The 20,769-nt window shown below is 61.8% G+C and overlaps 3 protein-coding genes and 1 pseudogene across 4 annotated transcripts in view; 2 read left to right on the forward strand and 2 right to left on the reverse strand.

Annotated features, from left to right (window-relative positions):
* Positions 1 to 1,968, forward strand: part of LOC133075147 (tubulin alpha-3 chain-like) — a 23,615-nt pseudogene extending 21,647 nt beyond the window's left edge.
* Positions 1 to 3,209, reverse strand: part of SLC7A4 (solute carrier family 7 member 4) — a 27,896-nt gene extending 24,687 nt beyond the window's left edge. The window contains exon 1 of one of the 2 annotated variants that reach the window (XM_061170527.1): positions 3,093 to 3,209. The gene's annotated coding sequence lies outside the window, so the exon portion shown is untranslated. Of the gene's footprint in view, positions 1 to 2,440; positions 2,605 to 3,092 lie in introns of those variants that run through there. The other variant, XM_061170528.1, reaches the window with a different exon arrangement.
* On the forward strand, positions 2,616 to 4,898 carry THAP7 (THAP domain containing 7). Its single transcript, XM_061170530.1, has 5 exons — positions 2,616 to 2,667; positions 2,840 to 2,919; positions 3,238 to 3,393; positions 3,873 to 4,013; positions 4,212 to 4,898. Exons 2-5 carry the CDS (start codon positions 2,840 to 2,842, stop codon positions 4,774 to 4,776), a joined length of 942 nt encoding a protein of 313 aa, XP_061026513.1. The 5' UTR covers positions 2,616 to 2,667; the 3' UTR covers positions 4,777 to 4,898.
* A 763-nt stretch (positions 4,899 to 5,661) lies between these two features.
* LZTR1 (leucine zipper like post translational regulator 1) lies at positions 5,662 to 20,141 on the reverse strand. The gene is made up of 21 exons (XM_061169108.1): positions 19,873 to 20,141; positions 19,375 to 19,437; positions 16,336 to 16,392; positions 14,914 to 14,993; positions 14,433 to 14,541; positions 13,803 to 13,886; positions 12,945 to 13,002; positions 12,398 to 12,537; positions 11,739 to 11,940; positions 11,188 to 11,343; positions 10,695 to 10,805; positions 10,329 to 10,421; positions 10,146 to 10,241; positions 9,909 to 10,074; positions 9,560 to 9,729; positions 9,306 to 9,462; positions 8,532 to 8,658; positions 8,300 to 8,449; positions 7,629 to 7,734; positions 7,468 to 7,548; positions 5,662 to 7,212 (listed from the first exon to the last, which is right to left on the reverse strand). The coding sequence occupies exons 1-21, from the start codon at positions 20,070 to 20,072 to the stop codon at positions 7,096 to 7,098; spliced, it is 2,523 nt and encodes an 840-aa protein (XP_061025091.1). The 5' UTR covers positions 20,073 to 20,141; the 3' UTR covers positions 5,662 to 7,095.
* Positions 20,142 to 20,769: the final 628 nt, after the last annotated feature.

A 20,769-nucleotide genomic window follows, 5' to 3' on the forward strand; every position in this document is an offset into this window, starting at 1 on the left:
TAGAAAAAGTGCTAGATCCTGCACTCGTGAGCCCTGATGAGTTCCTGAGGTGTTTGGGGAGTTGCACGTTCCAGGGTCATTGCAGATTGAAAATGAAGAGAAGTAGCAGCAATATGTGTGTCATCCTATTCCCATTTGCAAAGGCCAGAGCTTGTCTCTGACTACAGACAAGTTGTTGCACCCACCTGGCCTCTGTCAGCCCCACTTCAAGACACCCTGACACAGACCATCTCTGAGGGTGTAAGACCGACAGATGCAAAGTGACTCACAGAAAAGACTAAAGTCTATAACAGGTTTCACTGATCTGGAAATATTCATTACACCTTCCGTAAGAGGTTTGCAGACCTCAGAGGTTATAGGTGGGGGTTGAAACCTTCCATTCTTGACTTCTCCTTTCAGTCATCTCACCATGACCTTCGGAAGGCAAGGACATCCAAGGCAGCCGCAGCTAGGTGGCACTTTGGGGGGTGCTGTGCCCTGTGCCTGGGCTTTCCCTCCTGGCTGAGTCTCTGTGAGCCAGTGGGGAGGCCGGTCTCGTGAGGAGGTACAGGAAGTCACAGCTTCTGTCCCCACAGAAGATAGTTCTCCCTCAGATGGAGCACGTTGAATTCTCATTGCTCTAAGTTCCTTTTTGTCAGTCTGAGTGTGATTTCACCATATGTTCTTTAATAACCATTTGCTCAGGGGTGCACTATTGTCAAGGAGTCTTTCCCATGTTTATGTTTAGTTTTTTCATTATAAAAGTGTGTATGTGGCAAAATATTAAAATGACGCAGAAGGCTGAAAAGCTGAAGTCCTCTTCCCCTTCCAGAGCTTTGTTTGTCTCTCAAGAGATAGTCTATGCATATTCACGTTACACCTCTTGTTATACGGGTGACGTTGACAGAAAGGGGCCAGCGACATGGGCAAAGAACATTCTTTAAAGGTAGGTGACAGACCACTCATTGCACACAGATGGCCAAACAGAAACGGAAGCTAGCAGCACTCCCACTTGGGAGGGGCTGGCTGGCCTGACCTTAGCGCTGTGTCAAGTCCCACCCCTCTATCAAGTCAGAACCCCCTGTGCCCTTCCCCCTGCTCATCCCAGCTCTTCTGGAGACTGGCTGTGTCCAGCTGCTGCTGACTGCTAGCTGCTCACTAGGGCAGGGAGGGGTCACAACGTCAGCCCTCTCCCCGTTGTTTGTCCTCCTCCAGCATGATGTTCCCTGAGCTGTCAAAAGACTCTAGCTGGTGTTTATTACTCTACAGGTATTTTAAAGCATAAATGGAATTCAAGTTGCTTTTCTTTTTACCAAGTATACAGTATACCTTGGACATATTTACATGCCAGGACAGATTTCTCATTCTTTTTTATGATCATACAGTGTTCTACTGTAGGGAGTGTATGATAATTTAACTAGTTTCCACAAAGGACATTTGTTTCCAGTTTTGCCATTTCAGATAGCGCTTCACAAAGTGAAAATATGAAGTCAAAGGATATTAAATGTTAGCATATACTGGTACAAAACAAAGTATCAATTCCTACAGGGCATAATTTACGGCCTGTTTTTAAACACGGCCCCCATTTTTAAAAACAACCTACAATTTCTGAGGCCACAGTATAAACTTCACCATGAAAAATAAATAAATTAAAAAATAAATAAACTTCACCATGTTCCCCTTCTCTGGCAGGTGGGCATCAACTACCAGCCCCCCACGGTGGTCCCGGGGGGAGACCTAGCCAAGGTGCAGCGGGCCGTGTGCATGCTGAGCAACACCACGGCCATCGCCGAGGCCTGGGCCCGCCTGGACCACAAGTTCGACCTCATGTACGCCAAGCGCGCCTTCGTGCACTGGTACGTGGGGGAGGGCATGGAGGAGGGCGAGTTCTCGGAGGCCCGGGAGGACCTGGCAGCGCTGGAGAAAGATTACGAAGAGGTGGGCGTGGACTCGGTGGAAGCAGAGGCCGAGGAAGGGGAAGAGTACTGAATGCGAGGGCGCGGCTATAGGCCCCCTGTCCCCCGACTGTCACTTTACAGATGTGTTTACCTATTAAAGTTTCTGTACTGAGCATAGTCTGCCCTGTGCTGCACTTCGACCAAATTCCCACGCCAGATACCTTCCTTTTCCAAGTGAATTTCTAAGGAAACTATGTTCCTCCCGGACAGAAAAGATGCAGCAGATCCGCACGTCTGTCTTGCTACACAGAGCAGTCAGCTTCCGCGTTACCCCCCCGAAAAAGACTTGAGAGTGAGGGGCGGGGAACCGGGAAGCGCTCTCCGCCTAAACACCTGTAGTCCTTCGCGCCGGCCAAGGCGCTCCTCGGGGGCCGGAAGTGGGCCGGTTCTGGTCGTCGGAGTCGCGGGCCCGCCGCGTTTGCCCCGCCCCGCACGAACCCACTCCCGCGCCCCCACCCCGGAGGAGCTGCCCCGGAACCTCCCGCCCGGCCCAGAAGAGGCACCTCTCCCGCAGGAAGCGTGCGCGCCGGCTCCGCCGGGCTCGTTCCCGTCGTAGGCGTTTCCCGACCCGGGCGGCGTGAGAGACCCCCGCGGCCACTCCCCGGGCTCGCTCTGCAGTTTCCAGGACCCGCCCCTCGGCGAACGCCGCGCGCTTCCGCGTTTCTATGGTACTGACTTCCGCCGCGAGCCAAACCTCGCGATACTTCGGCGGCGCAGCAATGGCGAGACCGTGAGTGCCGCAAGCGGGAGTCGGGAGAACAGGCTGGGACGGGGTTCGGGCGAGATCGGGCCGGGGAAGACCCGCCACGCCGGGGCCGCTTGCAGCGGGGTGGCAGCCTGGGGCGCGAAGCCCCTCCGGGCCCTGACGGCCGCCCGCGACCGAGCTCCCGCCTCTTCCCCAGATGCCGCGTCACTGCTCCGCCGCCGGCTGCTGCACACGAGACACGCGCGAGACGCGCAACCGCGGCATCTCTTTCCACAGGTCAGCGCGCGTGCGCGCCGGCGCGCGGAGGGTCCCCCTACGCATGCGTCCGTCCTGCCGCCTCGCGGAGCCACTGCGCACGCGCCTCCGTGGTCGGGGCGGGGCTTGAGTGGGAGGCTGGGTGGGGGAAGAGGGGTGGTCAGCCTGCTCGGGCCAGCTGCTTCGAGTCTCACCTACGTGATGATGTTCAGCGAGTCTCTTTTCCTCTGGAGGCCTCAGCTTCCTTGTCTGTGCGCAGGCAGTGTCAGCGCGAGGTCTGGGGGCGGCATGAGCGGGGCCGGCCTTTCCCGTCGGGCTCACGGGCTTGTGGCCCCGCAGGCTCCCCAAAAAGGACAATCCAAGGCGGGGCTTGTGGCTGGCCAACTGCCAGCGGCTGGACCCCAGTGGCCAGGGCCTGTGGGACCCGGCGTCCGAGTACATCTACTTCTGCTCCAAGCACTTCGAGGAGAACTGCTTTGAACTGGTGGGAATCAGGTGAGCCTCCTGGCAGCTGGCAGTGGGTAGGGCGTGGGCAGTGGGGTGGCGGCCGGCCAGTGGGGAGGTCCCCGGAGCAGCAGCCCTGGTTTCTCCAGCTGGGAACCTCAGCTTCCTCTCTCGACAGACCTGGGCAGTGAGACCCACCCCCTAGGGATCACTGTGCCAGAGCGTGCTCCCTGCAATCCCAGCCCTCCCTACAAGTGCACAAACGGAATCAGTTCTTTTGGCTGCGCCACCCCGTTCTGGTGGAGCCTTTCCACACTCTTTAACTCTTGAGGAGTCTTGCAGGGAAGAGGTTGGTGGGGGCCTTAACTTGGCATTCCCCAGACTCATTGTTGGCAGGGTGCCTCCCACCTCCCACAGAGCTAACGCGACAGCCTGCTGGCGTGCTGGAGGGCCTGCTGGCTACACGCCCTGCGGGTCGGCTGGGGCCGCAGGGCTTTGTTCCACCTCATCCAGACTGCTTTCCCCCGCAGTGGGTATCACAGGCTGAAGGAGGGAGCAGTTCCGACGATATTTGAGTCTTTTTCCAAGTTGCGTCGAACAACCAAGACCAAGGGGCACAGTTACCCCCCTGGCACCCCTGACGTCAGCCGGCTCCGGCGATGCAGGAAGCGGTACGTGCTGCAACGGAGGGGGAGGTGCCCCACTGCACCCCAGGTCTGAGAGACTGGGCTTTAGGGTGCCTGACAGCAGCCTTGCTGGACAGGGTTCTGAGCCCGTGGAGTGGGTTCAGGGATGGGGGTTAGATGAGCTGGTGAAGTGGGGTCAGCGAGCCCTGAGCCTGGCCTGTCAGTCTCTCTCTCTTCCCCCAGCTGCTCTGAGGGCCGAGGGCCCACAACTCCATTTTGCCCACCTCCACCTGCTGACATCACCTGCTTTCCTGTGGAAGAGGCCTCAGCACCTGCCGCCTTGCCTGCCTCCCCCACCGGGAGGCTGGAGCCTGGCCTCAGCAGCCCCTTCTCAGACCTCCTGGGGCCCCTGGGTGCCCAGGCAGATGAAGCAGGCTGCAGCACCCAGCCTTCACCTGAGCGGGAGCCAGAGCGACAGCCGTCCTCGCTGGAGCCGAGGCCCGTCTCACCCTCGGCCTACATGCTGCGCCTCCCGCCGCCCGCCGGAGCCTACATCCAGAATGAGCACAGCTACCAGGTGGGCAGTGCCCTGCTCTGGAAGCGGCGGGCTGAGGCTGCACTCGATGCCCTGGACAAGGCCCAGCGCCAGCTGCAGGCCTGCAAGCGGCGGGAGCAGCGGCTGCGGCTGCGGCTGACCAAGCTGCAGCAGGAGCGGGCACGGGAAAAGCGGGCACAGGCCGATGCCCGCCAGACTCTGAAGGAGCACGTGCAGGACTTTGCCATGCAGCTGAGTAGCAGCATGGCCTGAGTGAGGGCCGCCCGGCAGGGCTTCAGCCTCTTTCTCCCTCAGTATCCACCTGGAGAGGATCTGATCTGAGCTGCGTCCACCAGCCCTGCCAGATGCCATAATAAAGTGGATTCTAGAAAGAAGCCCTGCTCTCTGGCTCAGCTGGGGGCTGGGGCCCTTCCCCTGGGTACCAGGCCCGTTTCCCCAAATTGGCTGTAGCGCCTGGAGGGCTCAGGCCCTGGAGTCCAAGCCCTTGGCTGTGGAGAGCAGAAAGCCCTCACTGTACAGCTCTGTGTCCCACAGGGCTCTCTGAGGGATAGTGTGAGTAGAGGTTCGGGGGCAACACTGGGCACCCTTTCCTTGGTACCTGAAACAGCCTTGACTTAGCCAGCTAGCCTCTGAAGACACCCATGAAACCCAGGCCAGGCTCAGTTCTTTTTCAGGGAAACAACAGGCGTCCGTCCCCAGAGCCAATCTGCCCAGCAGTCAGACCTGGCATGAGCTCCAGCTGCTGGTCAGCCCCCCACTCACCACCAGGCCTGTCCCATCTGAAAAACGGACAAGAAAGGCGATTACTGACCTGGGGTTGCTATGCTTGGCAAGTAGTGAGGGCCCCACAGTGACCATTCTGATCCCCAGAGGTCTGGGATGAGGCGTGTGGGGAGCAGAGGGCCAGGCATGTGGGCAGCAGTCCTGGCGTCGCCTGCGTCCTCATTTTCCTTCAGTTCACCTGGAACGTGGCAGGCCTCCCTGCACCTGTGATCAGCAGCTCCGTGTGTGAGGCACTTAACCACACACTTGACCTCCCTGCTGGGCCTCAGCCACAGCGGCCACAAGAGCACCGCTGAATTCTTTCTAGTCCTGGAAAAGGCCACACTGTGTTGTGGGGTTTGCTTTTTCGGGCCCTTGGAGTAAAACTTCATTTATTCACGTTACGCACAGGAGAGTCAAATGGCCATTACAGGAGGCGGACACGGAGCAGGGTCACAGGTGGTTCCCAAGCCTGCGGGCCGGCCGAGGTGCACCTTTCACAGGCCATTTCCTAGCTTGCTGGGCCTACAGGTGAGCACCCCTTGCCTAAGAATGTCCACCTGGGGCTTCTCAGCAAGGCCTGAGGAGTGGCAGATGCTGCGTTTACGTGGGGCACAACCAGAGGCAGGAAACGAGCTCTAAGGCTCAGAAGAGAGGGACTGTGTTTCCCCCAAAGTGGCTTCCTGGCAGCCAGGGCAGAAGGGTTCTTGTTCCCAGAAGAGAGGCAGAATGGTGCCTTCCCCACTGGGGTGGACTTGGCACCTTCTGTCGGGACAGGGAAGGACTCAGTGACCTGTCCTCAGTTTCCCAGCCCAGGCAGGAGCCTACAGGGCAGCCCAGGAGCCAGGAGAGCCAGCTCCGGGCCCCCAGGGCTCCCCTCAGGTGGGGAGAGGCCAGAGGCTGGCCTGCATTCCTCCCACCAGCCCTCCCACTACGTGACTGGGGCACCCTGGGTGGGGGTGGAGAGCTGCTGGCATGAACAGAACCAGGCAAGACTGGCTTATCCTGAGCCATCGGGCCACATGGCCCAGCTTCAGCTCCAGGAGGACAGAGGGCTGGAGCCACCAGTGGGGACTGCGCAGTGAGGTTTGGTTGCAGGTAGGACTGCTGGGGCTTTAATGGAGGCAAGCCTATGACAATAAATACTTAGGGACAGATGCGGGCCTGGGGCACCTCTGACTTCTCTGGCGCAGCCCAGGGCCCCCATGCACACACAGGTGGGTGGGATCCCACAGCCCCTCTGGATGCCTGGCCCAGTCCGCAGTGGCTGACCCTGCAGGCTGGGAGCTGACCTTAGGGCCCTTCACACCTCAAAATTCACCTGCAGTTGGACTCCATCTACCCAAGTTCTGGGTGGCAGGAGGAAACCCTTACACCAACCTTGATGAGGGTCTGAGGGTACTGTGCGGCCCCCACATTGAGGGGTCTTGGCAACATGACCCAGTGGCTGGATGCACAAGCCATGCTGCGTCCCTGCTGTGTAGGGGGCCCAAAGCCAGCTCCCTGGTGGGCTCATCTCCCTCACTGGGCCCTGGCCAGGACCCCTGCCTCCTCCTGCAGTGTCTTCACCACTGAGCCCTGGCTTCCCACCCACACCTCCACCCCGGGAGAGGGTGCCAGCCAGGATCCCGCTTCACCGTCCGCTTCCTGTGGGACCTGTGTCCTCAGCAGTGAGATGGGGCGTTTGGAGTCCCCCACTTAGCTCCCTTCGGAGGCCCTGGGCACCCGACCCCTCGGCCGCAGGCCCGAGCATGGCCAGCACAGTCTTTGCAGTGGGCGAGGCAGGGCGGGGCGGCACCACGTGGGCCCTCATATGTCAGCACCCAGCTCTGCGCACTGCTTGTCTGAGATGTGGGAAGCGAGGGAGTCGATGATGTCCAGCAGTAGCTGCTGGCTCAGCAAGCGCAGCGTGGGCAGCTTGGAGACCTGCGGAGGCAACCAAAGGCCAGAAGGATAGAGCCGTGTTCTCGCCAGGGCCACGTGGCCAAGGAGTCTTCTGGGGGCTTGACCAACGAGTACGGGATGAGGACCAGCCAGTGGGTGGACAGCTCTGCCCGGTTATCCCCAGAACCCACTGCTGCACAAGGCGGCCAGGGCCCCTCCCACCTGGCCCAGGCCACTGCCAAGGGGAGTATGTCCTGCAGACGGGGCAGGCAGCGCGCTGGGTGGGAGGGCCCTGACCTTGGTGAACTGGTGCACGATGATGTGGAGGCAGTGCCGCTTCATGTCCAGCGCCTGCGTCTTGTCTGCTGCCTCCAGAATCTGGAACGGCAGGTTCCCTGAGGCGCTGCCCCTGCCCCGCACACCGCGCAGGCACAGAGGCCCAGGGCCAGGGCAGCTACCTGCAGCACGTTCTGCACCGTCACATTCATCTCCAGGTTCTGCTTGCAGTACGCCTGCAGCCGGTTGTTGTAAAAGCCGTAGTAGTAGGGCGCCGCGAACAGGTAGCTGAGGGCTGGTTAAGGAGCTGTGGGCCAAGAGAGCCTTCCTCCCACCCAGCTGCCCTCTTCCGCCTGGGGGGCCACCAGGGATGGAGAAGCCCTGAACCAGGGCTGCTGCCTCTTGCTCAGGTCAAGGGGTCCCCACCCACCACAACAGCCGGGCTCCCATCCAGGCAGAGCCTCTACATGGGCTTTGAACCACTCAGGGGTCCAAGGCTCCATTCAGGATCCAAAGAAAACCACAGGTTCCTCTCCCCAGGAAAGTACCCACATGTCCATCTGCTGAAACATCCACGGCCTCAGAGCCCTGAAGGGCATCCTGGCCCCCCATGTTCAGACCCCCACAGACATGACCTGGCCAGGAATCACCCCACATGGAGCCATGACCCCTTCCTCTGAACCCTCCCGTCTCTCCTGGCTGCAAACCTCTCTGAGCCAGCCAACCGACTGTTCCAGAGAACCCGGAAGAGACTGGGCACCAAGAAGTCCTCAGGAAATCGCCTGGCCAGGCCAAGCCAGCAGGGCCCAAAGCTGTCCTGGGAATGACCCGGCAGCCCCAGAGGTGAGGATGCAGTGAGTCCTCGGGTGGCATGTTGACCTCGCCGTAGTAGATGTAGCGCAGCATGGACTCGAAGGCCTGCCTGCTGGGCACCATCTCCCCGATGGAGATGTTCACCTGGCCGTCCTCAGGCATGAAGGACCGGAACATGGCCTCGAAGTAGCTGCAGACGGTGGGCCGGCCCTCAGCAAGTTGACCAGTGCCCAGCTGCCCACCCACCCGCCTGCGAGCCACACCCCACCCACCTGGAGCGGGCGGCCAGAATGGCCTTGTGGGCTGGCCGCGGGTGCCCATCCAGCAGCAGCGTGATGTCACAGAACTCCGCGCCCGCCCCCTCCAGGTATGCCTTCATGTCCTGGATCAGAGACGTGCCTGGGGGTGTAGAGGGGCCCTGAGCCGGAGGGCGGCTTCTGACTCAGGATGCGGGACCCCAGGGCACCGCCTCCTGTGCATCTGCCCGTGTTGCCCCCCCTGAATGAAACCCCCAGGTCAGAGGCCTCACTCTGGCCCTTGAGGCTCTGTCCCCCCGGAGTCTGACCTTCTCCCGGACTCGGCCCACTGAGCCCTCTCCTGCCCCAGTGCTGGAGCCCCCTCGGCTGTGTCACCTGGAGCCCATGGCCGAGGCAGCACAGGCCCCAGGGCCAGGGGGTGAAGGAGTCTGTGAGGTCCCTTCCTGGCTGGGTGGGGATGGGACAGGGAGGTGCCGAGCGTCTGAGGGCTGTGCCCACCCCTCACCAGGCCCAGATGTGGGCCCACCTAGAAGAGAAGCTGGGCAACTAATCATGGGACCCTCAGCTCGTTGCTCGCTGCAGACCCTCATGCCTGGCGTCCCAGTCAGGGCAGCACTCGCTGGACAAGGCCCGTGTTCCCCCAGGAATGGGCCTGGGAGATGCCGCCCTGGCACCCAGCCCGCTGAGCGGGTCTGTGCCTTGCCCGAGCCTGAGCCGCCTGCGGTAGGACCCTGTGCCCAAGGTGGCTGCGCCCTGTCCACCGCTCTCGGGGACCAGGTGGGTCCCTACCGATGTCCACAGGCTGGTCCGAGGGGGCGCGGGGAGGCGGCTGCTGCTTCCGCCGCACAATCTCCACGATCAGAGGAGAAGAGAGGTGCTCGAACTCCTTCATCATGATCACCTGGTTGAAGTGGGACTCCTTCACCACGAAGTTCAGGCAGTGCTCCTGGACAGACAGGCCGCAAGCCACCGGGTCAGGCCTCACCGGGCCTGCCACAGCAGGCGGGGAGGGGGCACAGGCTGCCACGGACCCCGCCCCGCACCTTGAGCTGGCCCAGCTGCAGCCGGGCAGCGCTCTCGCACACGACCAGCACGTTCTGCAGGTCCACGGAGGCCTCGATGTACTGACGACACAACTGCTCTAGGCGGCACAGCTGGAAGCCCAGTGCCAGCTTGTACACATCCATGATGAGCAGCACGTCCTCCACGTGGCCTGCGCCCAAGAACCCCCTGAGCCTCCGGCGGGGCTTTGGGGGGGGGGGCCCGGGCTCCCTCCGCAACGAGGTGGCTCAGCCACAGGCGGGGCGAAGCCTCGGAGACCCCGGCTGCCCCCTGCCAGGCAGGGCTGCCCACACCCCATCCCGTTCCCTCCCGCCCGCGGCGCAGGCCGACCTTTCCGCGGGTACTTGATCTTGTCTGTGTAGAGGAACTGCATGAGCACCTCGAAGGGCCGTGCCTCGGCCTCGCGGATAGCCACGCGCAGCAGGGGCGGCCGGGCCCCACCCGCGGCCCCAGCGGGGCCCTCCCTGAGTGCCGGGGCCGCCTCCTCCTCCAGCTTCTGTGGGCAGAGGAAGGGGCGCTCAAGAACACCCCACGGAAGCCTCTGCCCAGGCGGCAGGCGGCCCTCACCTGGGTCAGCCGTTCCCGCGCCTGCACGATCTTCCTGCGGAGCCAGCGGCTGCGTGCCGTGACGATGGCCACGTGGCCCTGCACGCACTCCTCCTTCTGCCGGAAGAGGGACACCTTGGTGGAGGGCGGGGGACCCTCACCCTGGGGGCGGGGGCCGCCAGCGGGCACAGGAGGGGAACCCACCTCGCCCAGCACGAACTCCACGTCGCAGAACTGGCGGCTCTCCCACAGCCGCCCGTAGTCCTCGTGCAGCGTGCACTTGGGGTAACAGGAGAACTGCAGGCAGAGACCACGCTGCTGGACGGGTCCACCCAGCCAGCCCCCCACGGGCTCTGCGGGGGGCCCCCCCGGGGCCCCCCCCTCCCGGCCCCGCCCGCACTCAGGTTCCAGAGGACCCCGGCCCAACCGCCCGACCCCTCAGAGGGGCTGCGGGCCCACCAGGTGCAGCCGCGGCTCTGGCGCTGGACAAGCCCCGCCCCCACAAAGCCCCGCCCCCCAGGGGCTTGGTTTCCAGTTTCCGCCTCAGGCCGGCAGCTCGGGCTGCCCCACCTGGAACCTGTACATCTCCCCGCTGCGGATGTTGTTGTCCACGGTGCCCCCGAAGATGTACATGGCGTCGGAGATCACGGCGGCCGCGTGGAAGAGCCTTCCGCTGGGCAACTGGAGGGGAAGGGACAGGGCGGGGTGTCCAGCAGCGGGGCTGGCTGAGGCCTGGCCGCGGCCAGGCTCTAAGCAAGGAGGGCAAGGGCACCGGTGGCCTGGAAGGAGGGGCTACAGGGCAGGACACCCCCGCCCCCGCACAATCATGCGGGGGGGTGGGGGGGAGGCGGGGCCTGTGTGGGCCCGCAGACAGGACAGGCCCTGTGGCCCCACCAGGTGGCAGAGGGCGCTGGGTGTCATGTGCTGCACCCATGTAGCCCGTCCAGCAGGCCATGGGCTCCTGGCCTCGCCTCACGTGCTGTGTAAGCCCTGAGCCTCGGCCTCTTCATCACAGGACCAGCTTCAGGGCGTGAGGGGTGGGCACGAGGGTGCCGGCCCTCACCTCTGAGGCTGGCAGGGTGGGCTGCCTGGTGGTGGTGCTGCCAAAGTCCAGGCCGAACACATCCCGGGACTTCTTGCAGCCGCCCCGCTCCTCGGAGCCCAAGGCAGGTGCCTCCTCGGAAGCGGACGCTCGCTCGGGCATTTCGGCCCCGCTGACCTGGGGGAGACACGCGGGTGCACGGCCCCTCAGCAAGGGCCGGGCAGGTGGCCAGAGACCGCTGCTGTCCCGCCTGGGGTGGGGATGGGTGCTGTGGGGACAGTGTGGGGGGAAAGTGACACAGGATGAGGGTGCTCCCAGCACGGCCGAGATGGGAGCCTGGCTGCAGTCAAGGCACGCATCCCGGGAGAACATCCCCAGCACAGCGCAAATGTTGGGCCATGAAGTGTTAGCCCATAGGTGGTAAGATGGAGAACAGGCCAGAGGGGCCCAGGCCGGGGTCGGGCCAGGGCAATGTCCAGGGCTGAGGGCCCCGGGTGTCCCAGCCTTGCTCCTGCTGGCTGTCTGGAGCCCCTGGCCCTGGCCCCGCCCACCTGTGGACCAGCAGCACTCACCTCGCTGTCCGAGCTGGGCTGAATGACCTCCCAGGTCTGGAAGTCCACGTCGTAGCAGTGCAGCTCGTTGGGGAGTGTGTTGTCAGCTGCGCCCCCAAACACGTAAAGGTGGCGGTCAAAGGCCACCATGGTGTGCCCGTAGCGCCGCTGCGGGGGCGGCGGAGAACCCCGGAGCAGGTGCTCAGTGGGGATGCGTGTCCACCTGTGATGTGTGTTCACGCTGCGTGTGAACCAGCGATGGGGTGGGGGTTCGTGCTCCCCTGCAGCCTCCACCTGGGCTCTGAGCCCCCCACCCCATTTCATCCTGGCACCAGCCCTGCCTGGCTCCTCGCAGCCCATCATGGGGTCCTGTCTCACCCTCATCCCCCAGCATGGAGCAGGTAGCAGGGGCAGGGCAGGAGGGTGGCACCTGCCCGGCGAGGCAGCTGCTGGAAGGGGTGGCTGGCTGTCTTCACACTGGGACAAGGAGGGAGGCCGCCTAGGCCCCGGGATGCTGGGCTGCAGCCACCCCCCGAGGGGCCTGCGGGGTCTCAGGCCCAGGCTGCGTAAGGGCCCTCACGGCCCCGCTCCCAAGGTGCTGGCTGTGTGTGGAGCCCACACAGGCAGCCCCGGGCACTGGTGTGGTGTGCTAACAGGGGCCCCACCAGCAGGGCACTCACGTCTTGTTCTTGAACTCGAACTGGAAGAGATTGTTGGTTATCTTGGCCCCGCTCTGGCCTGAGAAGACAAACATCCTGTCCCGGCACACGGCCGCCGGGAAGTTGCAGCAGGAGGGCGGGATCTCGCCGCTCTGGGCCACCTGCATGGTTGGGGAAGCCATGAGCCCTTTTCCTGGTCCGGGGCCAACCTGCTGAGCTAGGGCTACGTTCACTCCTGAACCTTCCGTGAGTGAGGGGTCATGGGTCCATTTCTGTGGAACAGCTTAAAGCCCCCATCTGAATGGGCCCAGTTTTGAACAGTTGGGGCTGAAGTCCTCACTACAGCTGAGACAGGGCAGTGGTTAGACACACTGCCCAGGACCCCGACAGTAGCCACCCCCACTGTGTCCAAAGAAGGGTGGATCATCCCCAAACTGCACCAGTCACAGGCTCGGAGCCCGTAGTCACTGGGTAACCACCGCGGGGACTGTGAGAGGGCTGGGCCGGATGTCAGGAGGGCCTGGCGAGGCCAGGAACAAAGCGGCCTCCCCGGCCCCGTGCCCCTCACCTCCTCCCAGCACGTTAGCTCCCGGTCCTGGAGGCCGATGGTCCACATGTCGTTTAACCTGCATTAGGACAGAGGGGTTGGGACCCCACAGCTGGGCTGGCGGTCAGGGTGGGCCTGGGCCCAGCCAGGAGGGCAGGCTCCCAGAGGACAACGCACCAAGGGGGATTCTGACCAGGGGACTATGGAGCGGCCTCAGGGTGGGGGCTTCGGCTGGGGGCTGCACTGAATCCCTGCAGGGCCGGGCCCCCTGGAGCCAGGAGAGGCCCTCACAGAAGCCACCACTAACCCTGCAGCACTTGGAGCTTCTGTAACGCTGAATTCCTGGGGAATGAGCGTGTGCTGTTTTTGTAATCAGAAAAATACAGCAAAGCCAATGTTCTACAACAAGGAGGAAAGGGCCCATGACACAGGCAGGCGCCCCTGTTGCCCTCCATGGGGAGGCGGGCCGGGTCTGAGCCCTGCCGCTGCCACCCTCCTGCTCACTCAGGTCACTGCTCACCGTGGGCCCGAGTATCCTCACCCCAGCCATTCGAGGGGCCACCACCCGACCCCTGGCTCTGATGACACCCAGCTGTGGCCCCGGGGCTGTGGAGCCAGCACATCCTCGGCCAGCTGCACAGACGTGGGTGGGCTCGCCACCCCCTCAGTCGCCCCAGGGGGCTTCAGGGGTGCCAGAACTTCTGTTCCCTGTGAGGGTCGGGCGGGGGCTCCACTCAGTGGCCCTCGTCCTGCCCATCTTCCTGTTCTCCCAGCCCTGTCTACACACCCACCCTCCTGAGAAAACCCCAGCTCGAGTCCTCCCTCCCCAGCGCAGGAAGGCTGCTCTGTGCCTCGGTGCACTTCCGGGCCGCCACCTACCTGGCGTTGCCGTCATAGCCAGCAAAGATCCACAGCTTGTCACTGTACACTGTGGCGCCATGGGCTGACCTAGCGACTGGCAACCTGGGGCAGGAGGAGGGGGTGAGCAGGGAGGCCGCCCCATGCAGATCTGAGCCTCATGGCCCCACGAGGCCAGGGCCACAGCCTGCGAGTGCCGCCGGGCCCTGGGGCTGCCATGCCCACACCTGCTGACCCGAACTCTGGGGACTCCAGCTGGGCCGCTGGGAATAAGGGACAGTGGCAGAGGCTGAACTCACGAGGCCGGGGCAGCTGGACAAGGATTCACATGTCCAAGGGCACAGAGCCCCCTCCCAGCTCCCACCCAATATCAAGGGGGTGCTTGCAAAACAGGGCCAGAGAAGTGCCATCCGCAGTACAGCTGTCCCTTCTACCCTCTGGAAGGAGGGTATCTAAGAGCCGGGGGAGGAGCAGACAGGAGCGACTGGCAGTTAACGCCCACTCCCAGCTCTGGCCGCCATGGGGGCAGCCCTCTCTTCCAGGTCTCGGGCTCTTCATCTGTAATTCTACAGAGCTGATCCAGGCCCGCTGCCCCGTGAGACCCAGCGCGGCAGCCTGCACAACCCCAAACGTCTCAGCAAAGTCTCTCACCGTCCTTCAATTTTCCACTCCGTCCACTGGCCAGTTGCAAACTTGTACTCAAAGAGGTCATTTTTATTCTTCAAGTTGGAGTTGGAATAAATGTCCCCAGTGTAGCCCCCTGTAAAGAGAGTGAGAAGCTGCCACATCCAAAGGCAGCAAATCAGTCATCAAACCCAGGGGGTGGGGGCAGGATCTGGCCTCAGTTAAAATGTACTCTGGGACCCCTCTGACCCTGGGGGGCACCTCCTGCCTGCCTGCCCCTGCTCGAGGCTCTGGTGACAGATGAGCAGAACCCCGTGTCCTGCCCCTGGTTGGGGGACACCAGCCTGGCCACAGAGGCAGACGGTTCCACCCTCAGGAGATCAGGACAGTCAGGGAAAGGGGCCCATGAGAGGGCCTCAACCCAGCCCAGGAACTCAGAGGACAGTACACGGAGAGGCTGGCCAAGCACAGCACATGGTTGAGACTTGATGGGAGGAGGGCCGCTCACCAAAGACGAACATGCTGCTGCCATAAACGACGGCCGAGTGGTGGTAGCGGGGAGCAGGAGGGGTCCCAGTGGTGAAGGCTCTGGTGGGGGGAGAAGGGGCAGTGGGTGTCAGCAGGGGGAAGCCCCCCTCACCCCCAAACTTCTTTTTGCTTTTGTATTTTGAGGGTAATACCTGTCTCGTTATAGAAACCTTAAAAAATTGCCAATAAAGAAAAACCAAAAGAACAGCGCTGAAACATATGTATAATTCGTTTGCCAGAAACCACCATCCACACCTTGAGCGTGCCTCCCCACCACCTTTCCCAGGCATATTTATGTCTGAGTAATTGTTTTAAATGGAATCATGTGGTAGATGTCCTTGCTACTCTGGAACCATCCACACCGGCATCCCCACAGCTGCACCATATTCTGCAGCATGGGTGGTCCACACATCTTATTTATTGAATTAAAAACCGGTTTATACTGCTTTCCTGGGGCTGCTCCTTTTCAGAGTTTTATACTTAAGCAATTTTTAACAAAGAATTATAACGTCTTGAGAGTGACTTTTAAATTAATCTGTAACTCTTGGACACATTTTACAATCAAGTGTGAGAGAAACAACACATAAACTTCCAAAGCAATCCAGCACCACCCGGGTGTCTGGGCAAGGGGTGATGCCACCTGTTGGGCCACATTCAGCAACTGTGAGTCCTGGGCCTGGACATCCTCCTCTGTCGAAGGGGGGCAGTGAGACCCCACCCCAGAGAGCAGCGCCCAGAGCTGCTGCAGAGCCTGGTGCCAAGGGGCTCCTGCACAAGGAGCTGGCACAGCTCAGAAGGAAGCCCAGCACCTCCTAATCCTGGTATCTTTTTCTCTCCTCAGCTGTGAGCTGCTCCCAGCGGGGGCTGGACTGGAGCAGATGGGCACAAATGTGTAGTGCTCAGAGATGGCAGGTGTCATGCCCAAGGCCACACAGCTGGGAAGGGAAGCCAGGACCTACAGGCTGCCCACTGCCTGTGTGGGGTCTCCTGGCAGAGGATAGGCCCCACAGGGCAGGGAGGGCAGGGGAGCCGCTGCTGCCAGCCCCTGGGCGGCCCCCTGCAGCAGCAGAGACCATCCTGGAACGCCCCATCAGCCCATGGTCCCCCTGTTGGCTCCAGGAGACAGGCCTGGTGACTGAAGAGCTCTCCTGAGGCAGAATCGAAGGACCCACAGCTGGATCAAATAGATCCCCTTAAATAACAGGATCCAGAAAAACCAATCTCAGCCACAGGCCAGAAAAGGAAGCCAGGAAATAGAGGGGATCACTAAGAGCAGTCCTGGGCGCTGTCATCTCCTCCTCGAAGCTTCTCTAGCTCTCCACGAGCGGGACCTGGCTGGCAGTCAGGCCCCAGTGGTGCTCCGTGTCTGGAGAAAAGCGGGGCTGGAACCGGGGACACCCACCTGCACCAGGAGCAGTCCTTCACGTCGAAACGAAGGAGGTCGTTGAGCATCGTCTTCCTGAAAGACAGCCAGGGACCCGGGAGATGGACACTGTGCCCGGGGGTGGGGGCAGCTGTTTGGGGGACTCAGCCAGGGCCAGGCAACCAGCTGATGCCAGAGGGACCAGAGAGGTGACCCCAAAGGAAGCTCCCCAGCTGGTGCGGGACCAGCCTGCCTGGGGTCAGGACTCAAGCATGATCTCAGGCTCCTCACGCCTCACCCCCCACTCCAGAATCCCCACCCACACACCCACTCATGGGCTGCAGCGCCCCTTCTCTGAGGCTGCGCCATATGACGCAGACGCTGGCTCACATGTCAGAGGAGGCCCCTTGCCTTCTCTCTCTTCCTGCCACCTCTTTATTGCAAAGCTAATGTAATAACTACCTTAAAGATACAATAAAGCAGGGTTTCCCTAGTGGCACAGTGGGTAAGAATCCGCCTGCCAATGCAGGGGGCACGGGTTCGAGCCCTGGGCCAGGAAGATCCCACATGCCGCGGAGCAACTAAGCCCGTGCACCACAACTACTGAGCTCGCGCGCCTAGAGTCCGTGCTCCACAACAAGAGAAGCCACCACAATGAGAAGCCCGCGCACCACAACGAAGAGTAGCCCCCGCTAGCCACAATTAGAGAAAATCCACACGCAGCAACGAAGACCCAACGCAGTCAAAAATAAATAAATTAATAAATAAATAAATTAAAAAAAAAAAAAGACCCGCACGTTACCACCCAGCCCTTATCAGTAAGAGGGAGAAGGGCGTCCACCCAACAGGAGCCCAGCACCCCAGCCGCCTCATTTAGCCTCCGCCTCCAGGAAACAGCCTGGGAGACCAAAGGGCCTGCCTGAGGCCACGGAGCCAGGGGGCTGGGGCTGGGAAGCAGAGGCATGACTGTAGTCCCTCCCCTTTCTCATTTGTACTGCCCCCCCCTCCAGCTACATGAGCATCTTTGTAGCCAGTCAGTCTGTACAAAGTTGCAACTAGAATGAGACAAATTCCTATCCTGTTTCTTAGTGTCACATTGTAGAGAAAATGTTTCTGCTTCTAGCTACACAGTTGTCACTCAAACTCCACCTGCTACAGAACACTCCAGGGGGATGTCCCCACCCACTGCCCTGCGCTGGACACCAGGCCTTTTCTGGTTCAGGGGATTCTCATTAAGGCTGCAGTAAACATCTGTGGGCAGATGCCTCTTCCTCATTTTATTCCTTCAAGTGACAAACATTTATTGAATTGTCTGGGTGCTGGAATACAGGTCCAGCCCTGGCCGAGGAGACAGACAAGAAACATCTGTGTGCCCTGGGGGCCAATGGAGCCAGTAAGAGGTGCAGAAGGGGAGGTGGGGGCTGCTGGCTGGTCCGGTTAGTCCAAGGGGTGGGGGAATGCCTCACTCACAGGAGATTTAGAGGAGGGGCAGGAAGGGTGGGAAGCAGGGAACAGCCAGCGAGAGGGGCTGAGCAGGAGGATGCTTGGTGTAATCAGAACACCGCAAGGCAGAGGTGTCACCCAGTGCAGCACAGACAAAGGCAGGGGAGCCGTGGGTGCAGACGCGGGCAGGGCCTCACAAACTGCCAAGAGGGCTTGCATTTTTACTCAGAGGGAACCATCCCAGGGTTATGACTCAAGAAGGAACACACTCTAGCTGGCTGCACATGGGGAGAGAGACTGAGGAAGACAGGCTGGAAGCCAGGGGCCACGCCCAAGAGACCCTTCTACCCAGTCTGAAGGTCCCCACGGGGGCTTGCCCACTGTGTCAGCCCCAGGTCAGCTCCTCCAGGGAATCCTGCAGGACCATGGCTGCAGCACCAATCAGAGGCCAGCCCTGCCGGGGCTACAGGCCAGAGCCTATGGTTGAGAGGCAGGGACAGGACTCAAGGGCAGGATGAGTTGTGTGCCAACACCACACCCTCAGCACAGGGACACCTCTGTCCTCAGCCTCTCACAGCCCTATGCTCACTGACCCTCAGGAGCACCCTGCAAAAGCAGGGCAGAGGCCCACCCCCTTCTACAGAGGAGACCAGGGTGCAGTTGGTGGCTTTAAGCCACCTGCCCCAAACCACAAAGCTGTAACCTGAACTGAGCCCTGTCTGTCCAGGAGCCCAACTTCAGCCCCACATCCAGCAGGCTCCCAACCCTCCAGAGCCCTGGTGGGCATCCCTAGCCTCTCCTGAGCACATCAAGGGGTGGACGAGGGACGGAAGCCCAGTGGATGCCGGGCAGCACAGTTCTGCGCTCTCCCACCGCTGGGTGGTTGCCCACACTGACCCCTCTGCTCGGGACACTCTTCCTCTTTTGCCTGGCTCACTCCTACTCATCTTTCAGGTCATCAGCCCCTCCAGGAAGGCTTCCCTGACCAGACCGGACCAGACCGGACCCCCCCTCCTGGTGCAGAACAAGCCTGCCTGCTGTGCCTGCACCCTGCAGTTGATGTGGTCCCGCCCTCGCTAAGACAGCTCTTTCCCTCTGGGGTGGTCCAGCTCCTGGGAAAAACATGCCAGGAGAAGGATGCGGCTGCACAAACCAAGGGTTCACTTCGGCCATTATTTCACCAAAGGAAACCAGCCACAACCTAACTGGGAACTGTTCGTGGGATGGAGATACGCTGTCAGGAAAAGCTGTTTGCTGGGAGTGTACAGCAAAATGTGGGAAAACCCTTAAAAAAGTGAAAAATGGGGGAAGGAAATAAATTGGTATCCTCCAAACCTTCTCAACTGCCATGTGAGCATGTGGATGAGGCCCAGAGGGAGGCACAGGGAAGGAGAAGTGCCTGGCAGGGGTGGGAGCCATGGCAGATGTGTTTCTTTCAAGGCTGTGTCCACTCACTCAGAACAAGAGGGACATTTCCGTGTCCTGAGTGTGCCACCCGCTGGATGCACTGCTGAGGGAGCCTCACTGATTTGGAAGCTGATGCCGAGTGCTTAGCTAATATCTGGAGAGATGGCAGTGGAGCTGCAGAGACCCAGTCCCCACCACTGTGCTTCTCCCTCCTCAATCCAGACTCACCCGTTGTCTCCACCAAATACATAGATGGCATCTTTATATGCCACCACTGTGTGCTTGCTGCGCCTGGAAAGAGAGGGGTGGGTGGCGGTCAGGCCAGGACCCTCCTGGGGGCACCCAAGGAATGAGACTTGGCACTGAGGCTGCCACAGAAGTCGGATAACTCCTCTCAACTGCCAAGATCGATGGAGACTCCTGAATTCCACCAGTATCCCCAAAGGACTCTGCATGTGGGGACCCCTGACACTCCCACCCCCCTGTCGAGCACCTGGGGCCCCAGCTCGAGACCCACAAACACAACTTAACTCTAGTACCCTGCCCGGGGCCACCCCGCTCCGGGATTCCCTCGGAAGCCCCTCCCCTGCCGTGGACAACCCCCCGCCATTACCGGGTCCCGCTCTGGGACACGGCGGCCCGGCCTCGCCCCAGCGCCCCGCCCCAGCGCCCCGCCTGGGACCTCCTCAGACACCCCCTCCCCAGGACCCCCACGCCCCGCCGTACCGGGCCCCCACGAACTCGTCGCAAGGCGGGAGGCGCCGCCAACGATGCACTGTCTCAAAGGGCCCGAAGTTGAGCGTCAGGTACTCGACACTGTCCGAGCAGCTGTGGTCAAAGTCCACGCTCGGGGCCACCTTGGACCGCGCGCCACCGGCCAGGGCCCCGGACCCGATCGGGCCGCCCGAGCCACCCGGCCCCGCCATGCCGGGTCCACGCCCGATGGGCCACCAGGTCCGCGGGACGTGCAGCCACCGCCCCGGGCCGCCCCCGAGGGACTACATTTCCCGGCGAGCCCTGCACCGACGGCGCCGCACTTCCGGACGGTGGCGCACTCTGGGCCGCCCTCACTTCTGGGCGAGCCTTGGGGTCCTAGTGACTCTGAGGGCCCGACTGTGCAGCGAGCTCCTAGTCTTTCGAGAAGCATTTCCCGCGAAGTGCGGGCGCGCTGTACCCCCTCCAGCGCGCGCAGGCCCCCGGCCGCAGCCCCTCCCGGCCCGCACTTCCCCGGCGCGGCTCCCGGCATGCCCTGTGCGCGTGGCTCGGCCTCGATCGTCCGCCGCGCACGGGATCCCGGACGGAGGGTTCCGGCCTCGCAGCGGCCTCCGCGGGCCGCCCCACCATCCCCTTCCTGCTGTGTCCCCGGCCCGCTCCCCGCGTCTCCCCTCGGCGTTCCTTTTGGCTGGGAGGCAGCGTGGCGCAGAGGCTCTGGATTCTCAGTCCTAGTCTAGCAGAACCTCAGCTACTTCACCTGCGAAATGGGCATTCAGGAAGCTCAGGCTGCCATGAGAAGCGTGGGTCTGTCTTGGGACCCGGTCCTCAGTACTGATTGGGCCAACGCCGCCAAACTGCCAAGCCCGAGCTGCCTCTGACCTCTGAAGAAGCACTTCCTGCCTCAAAGCC

This window comes from Eubalaena glacialis, chromosome 15 (genome assembly GCF_028564815.1).
Source record: "Eubalaena glacialis isolate mEubGla1 chromosome 15, mEubGla1.1.hap2.+ XY, whole genome shotgun sequence".
In the NCBI taxonomy this organism is placed as follows: domain Eukaryota; kingdom Metazoa; phylum Chordata; class Mammalia; order Artiodactyla; family Balaenidae; genus Eubalaena; species Eubalaena glacialis.

What these genes read in the sequence shown, in the direction of transcription:
- LZTR1 (XM_061169108.1), bottom strand. Translation starts at nt 20,072, where the DNA reads ATGGCGGGGCCGGGTGGCTCGGGCGGCCCGATCGGGTCCGGGGCCCTG. An exon ending in AAGGACTGCTCCTGGTGCAG is followed by an intron (nt 14,994 to 16,335) that starts GTGGGTGTCCCC and finishes TCCCCCCACCAG; the next exon opens with AGCCTTCACCACTGGGACCC. An exon ending in TCGTGCACCAGTTCACCAAG is followed by an intron (nt 7,213 to 7,467) that starts GTCAGGGCCCTC and finishes TTGCCTCCGCAG; the next exon opens with GTCTCCAAGCTGCCCACGCT.
- THAP7 (XM_061170530.1), top strand. Translation starts at nt 2,840, where the DNA reads ATGCCGCGTCACTGCTCCGCCGCCGGCTGCTGCACACGAGACACGCGC. An exon ending in TTTGAACTGGTGGGAATCAG is followed by an intron (nt 3,394 to 3,872) that starts GTGAGCCTCCTG and finishes TTTCCCCCGCAG; the next exon opens with TGGGTATCACAGGCTGAAGG. An exon ending in CTCCGGCGATGCAGGAAGCG is followed by an intron (nt 4,014 to 4,211) that starts GTACGTGCTGCA and finishes CTCTTCCCCCAG; the next exon opens with CTGCTCTGAGGGCCGAGGGC.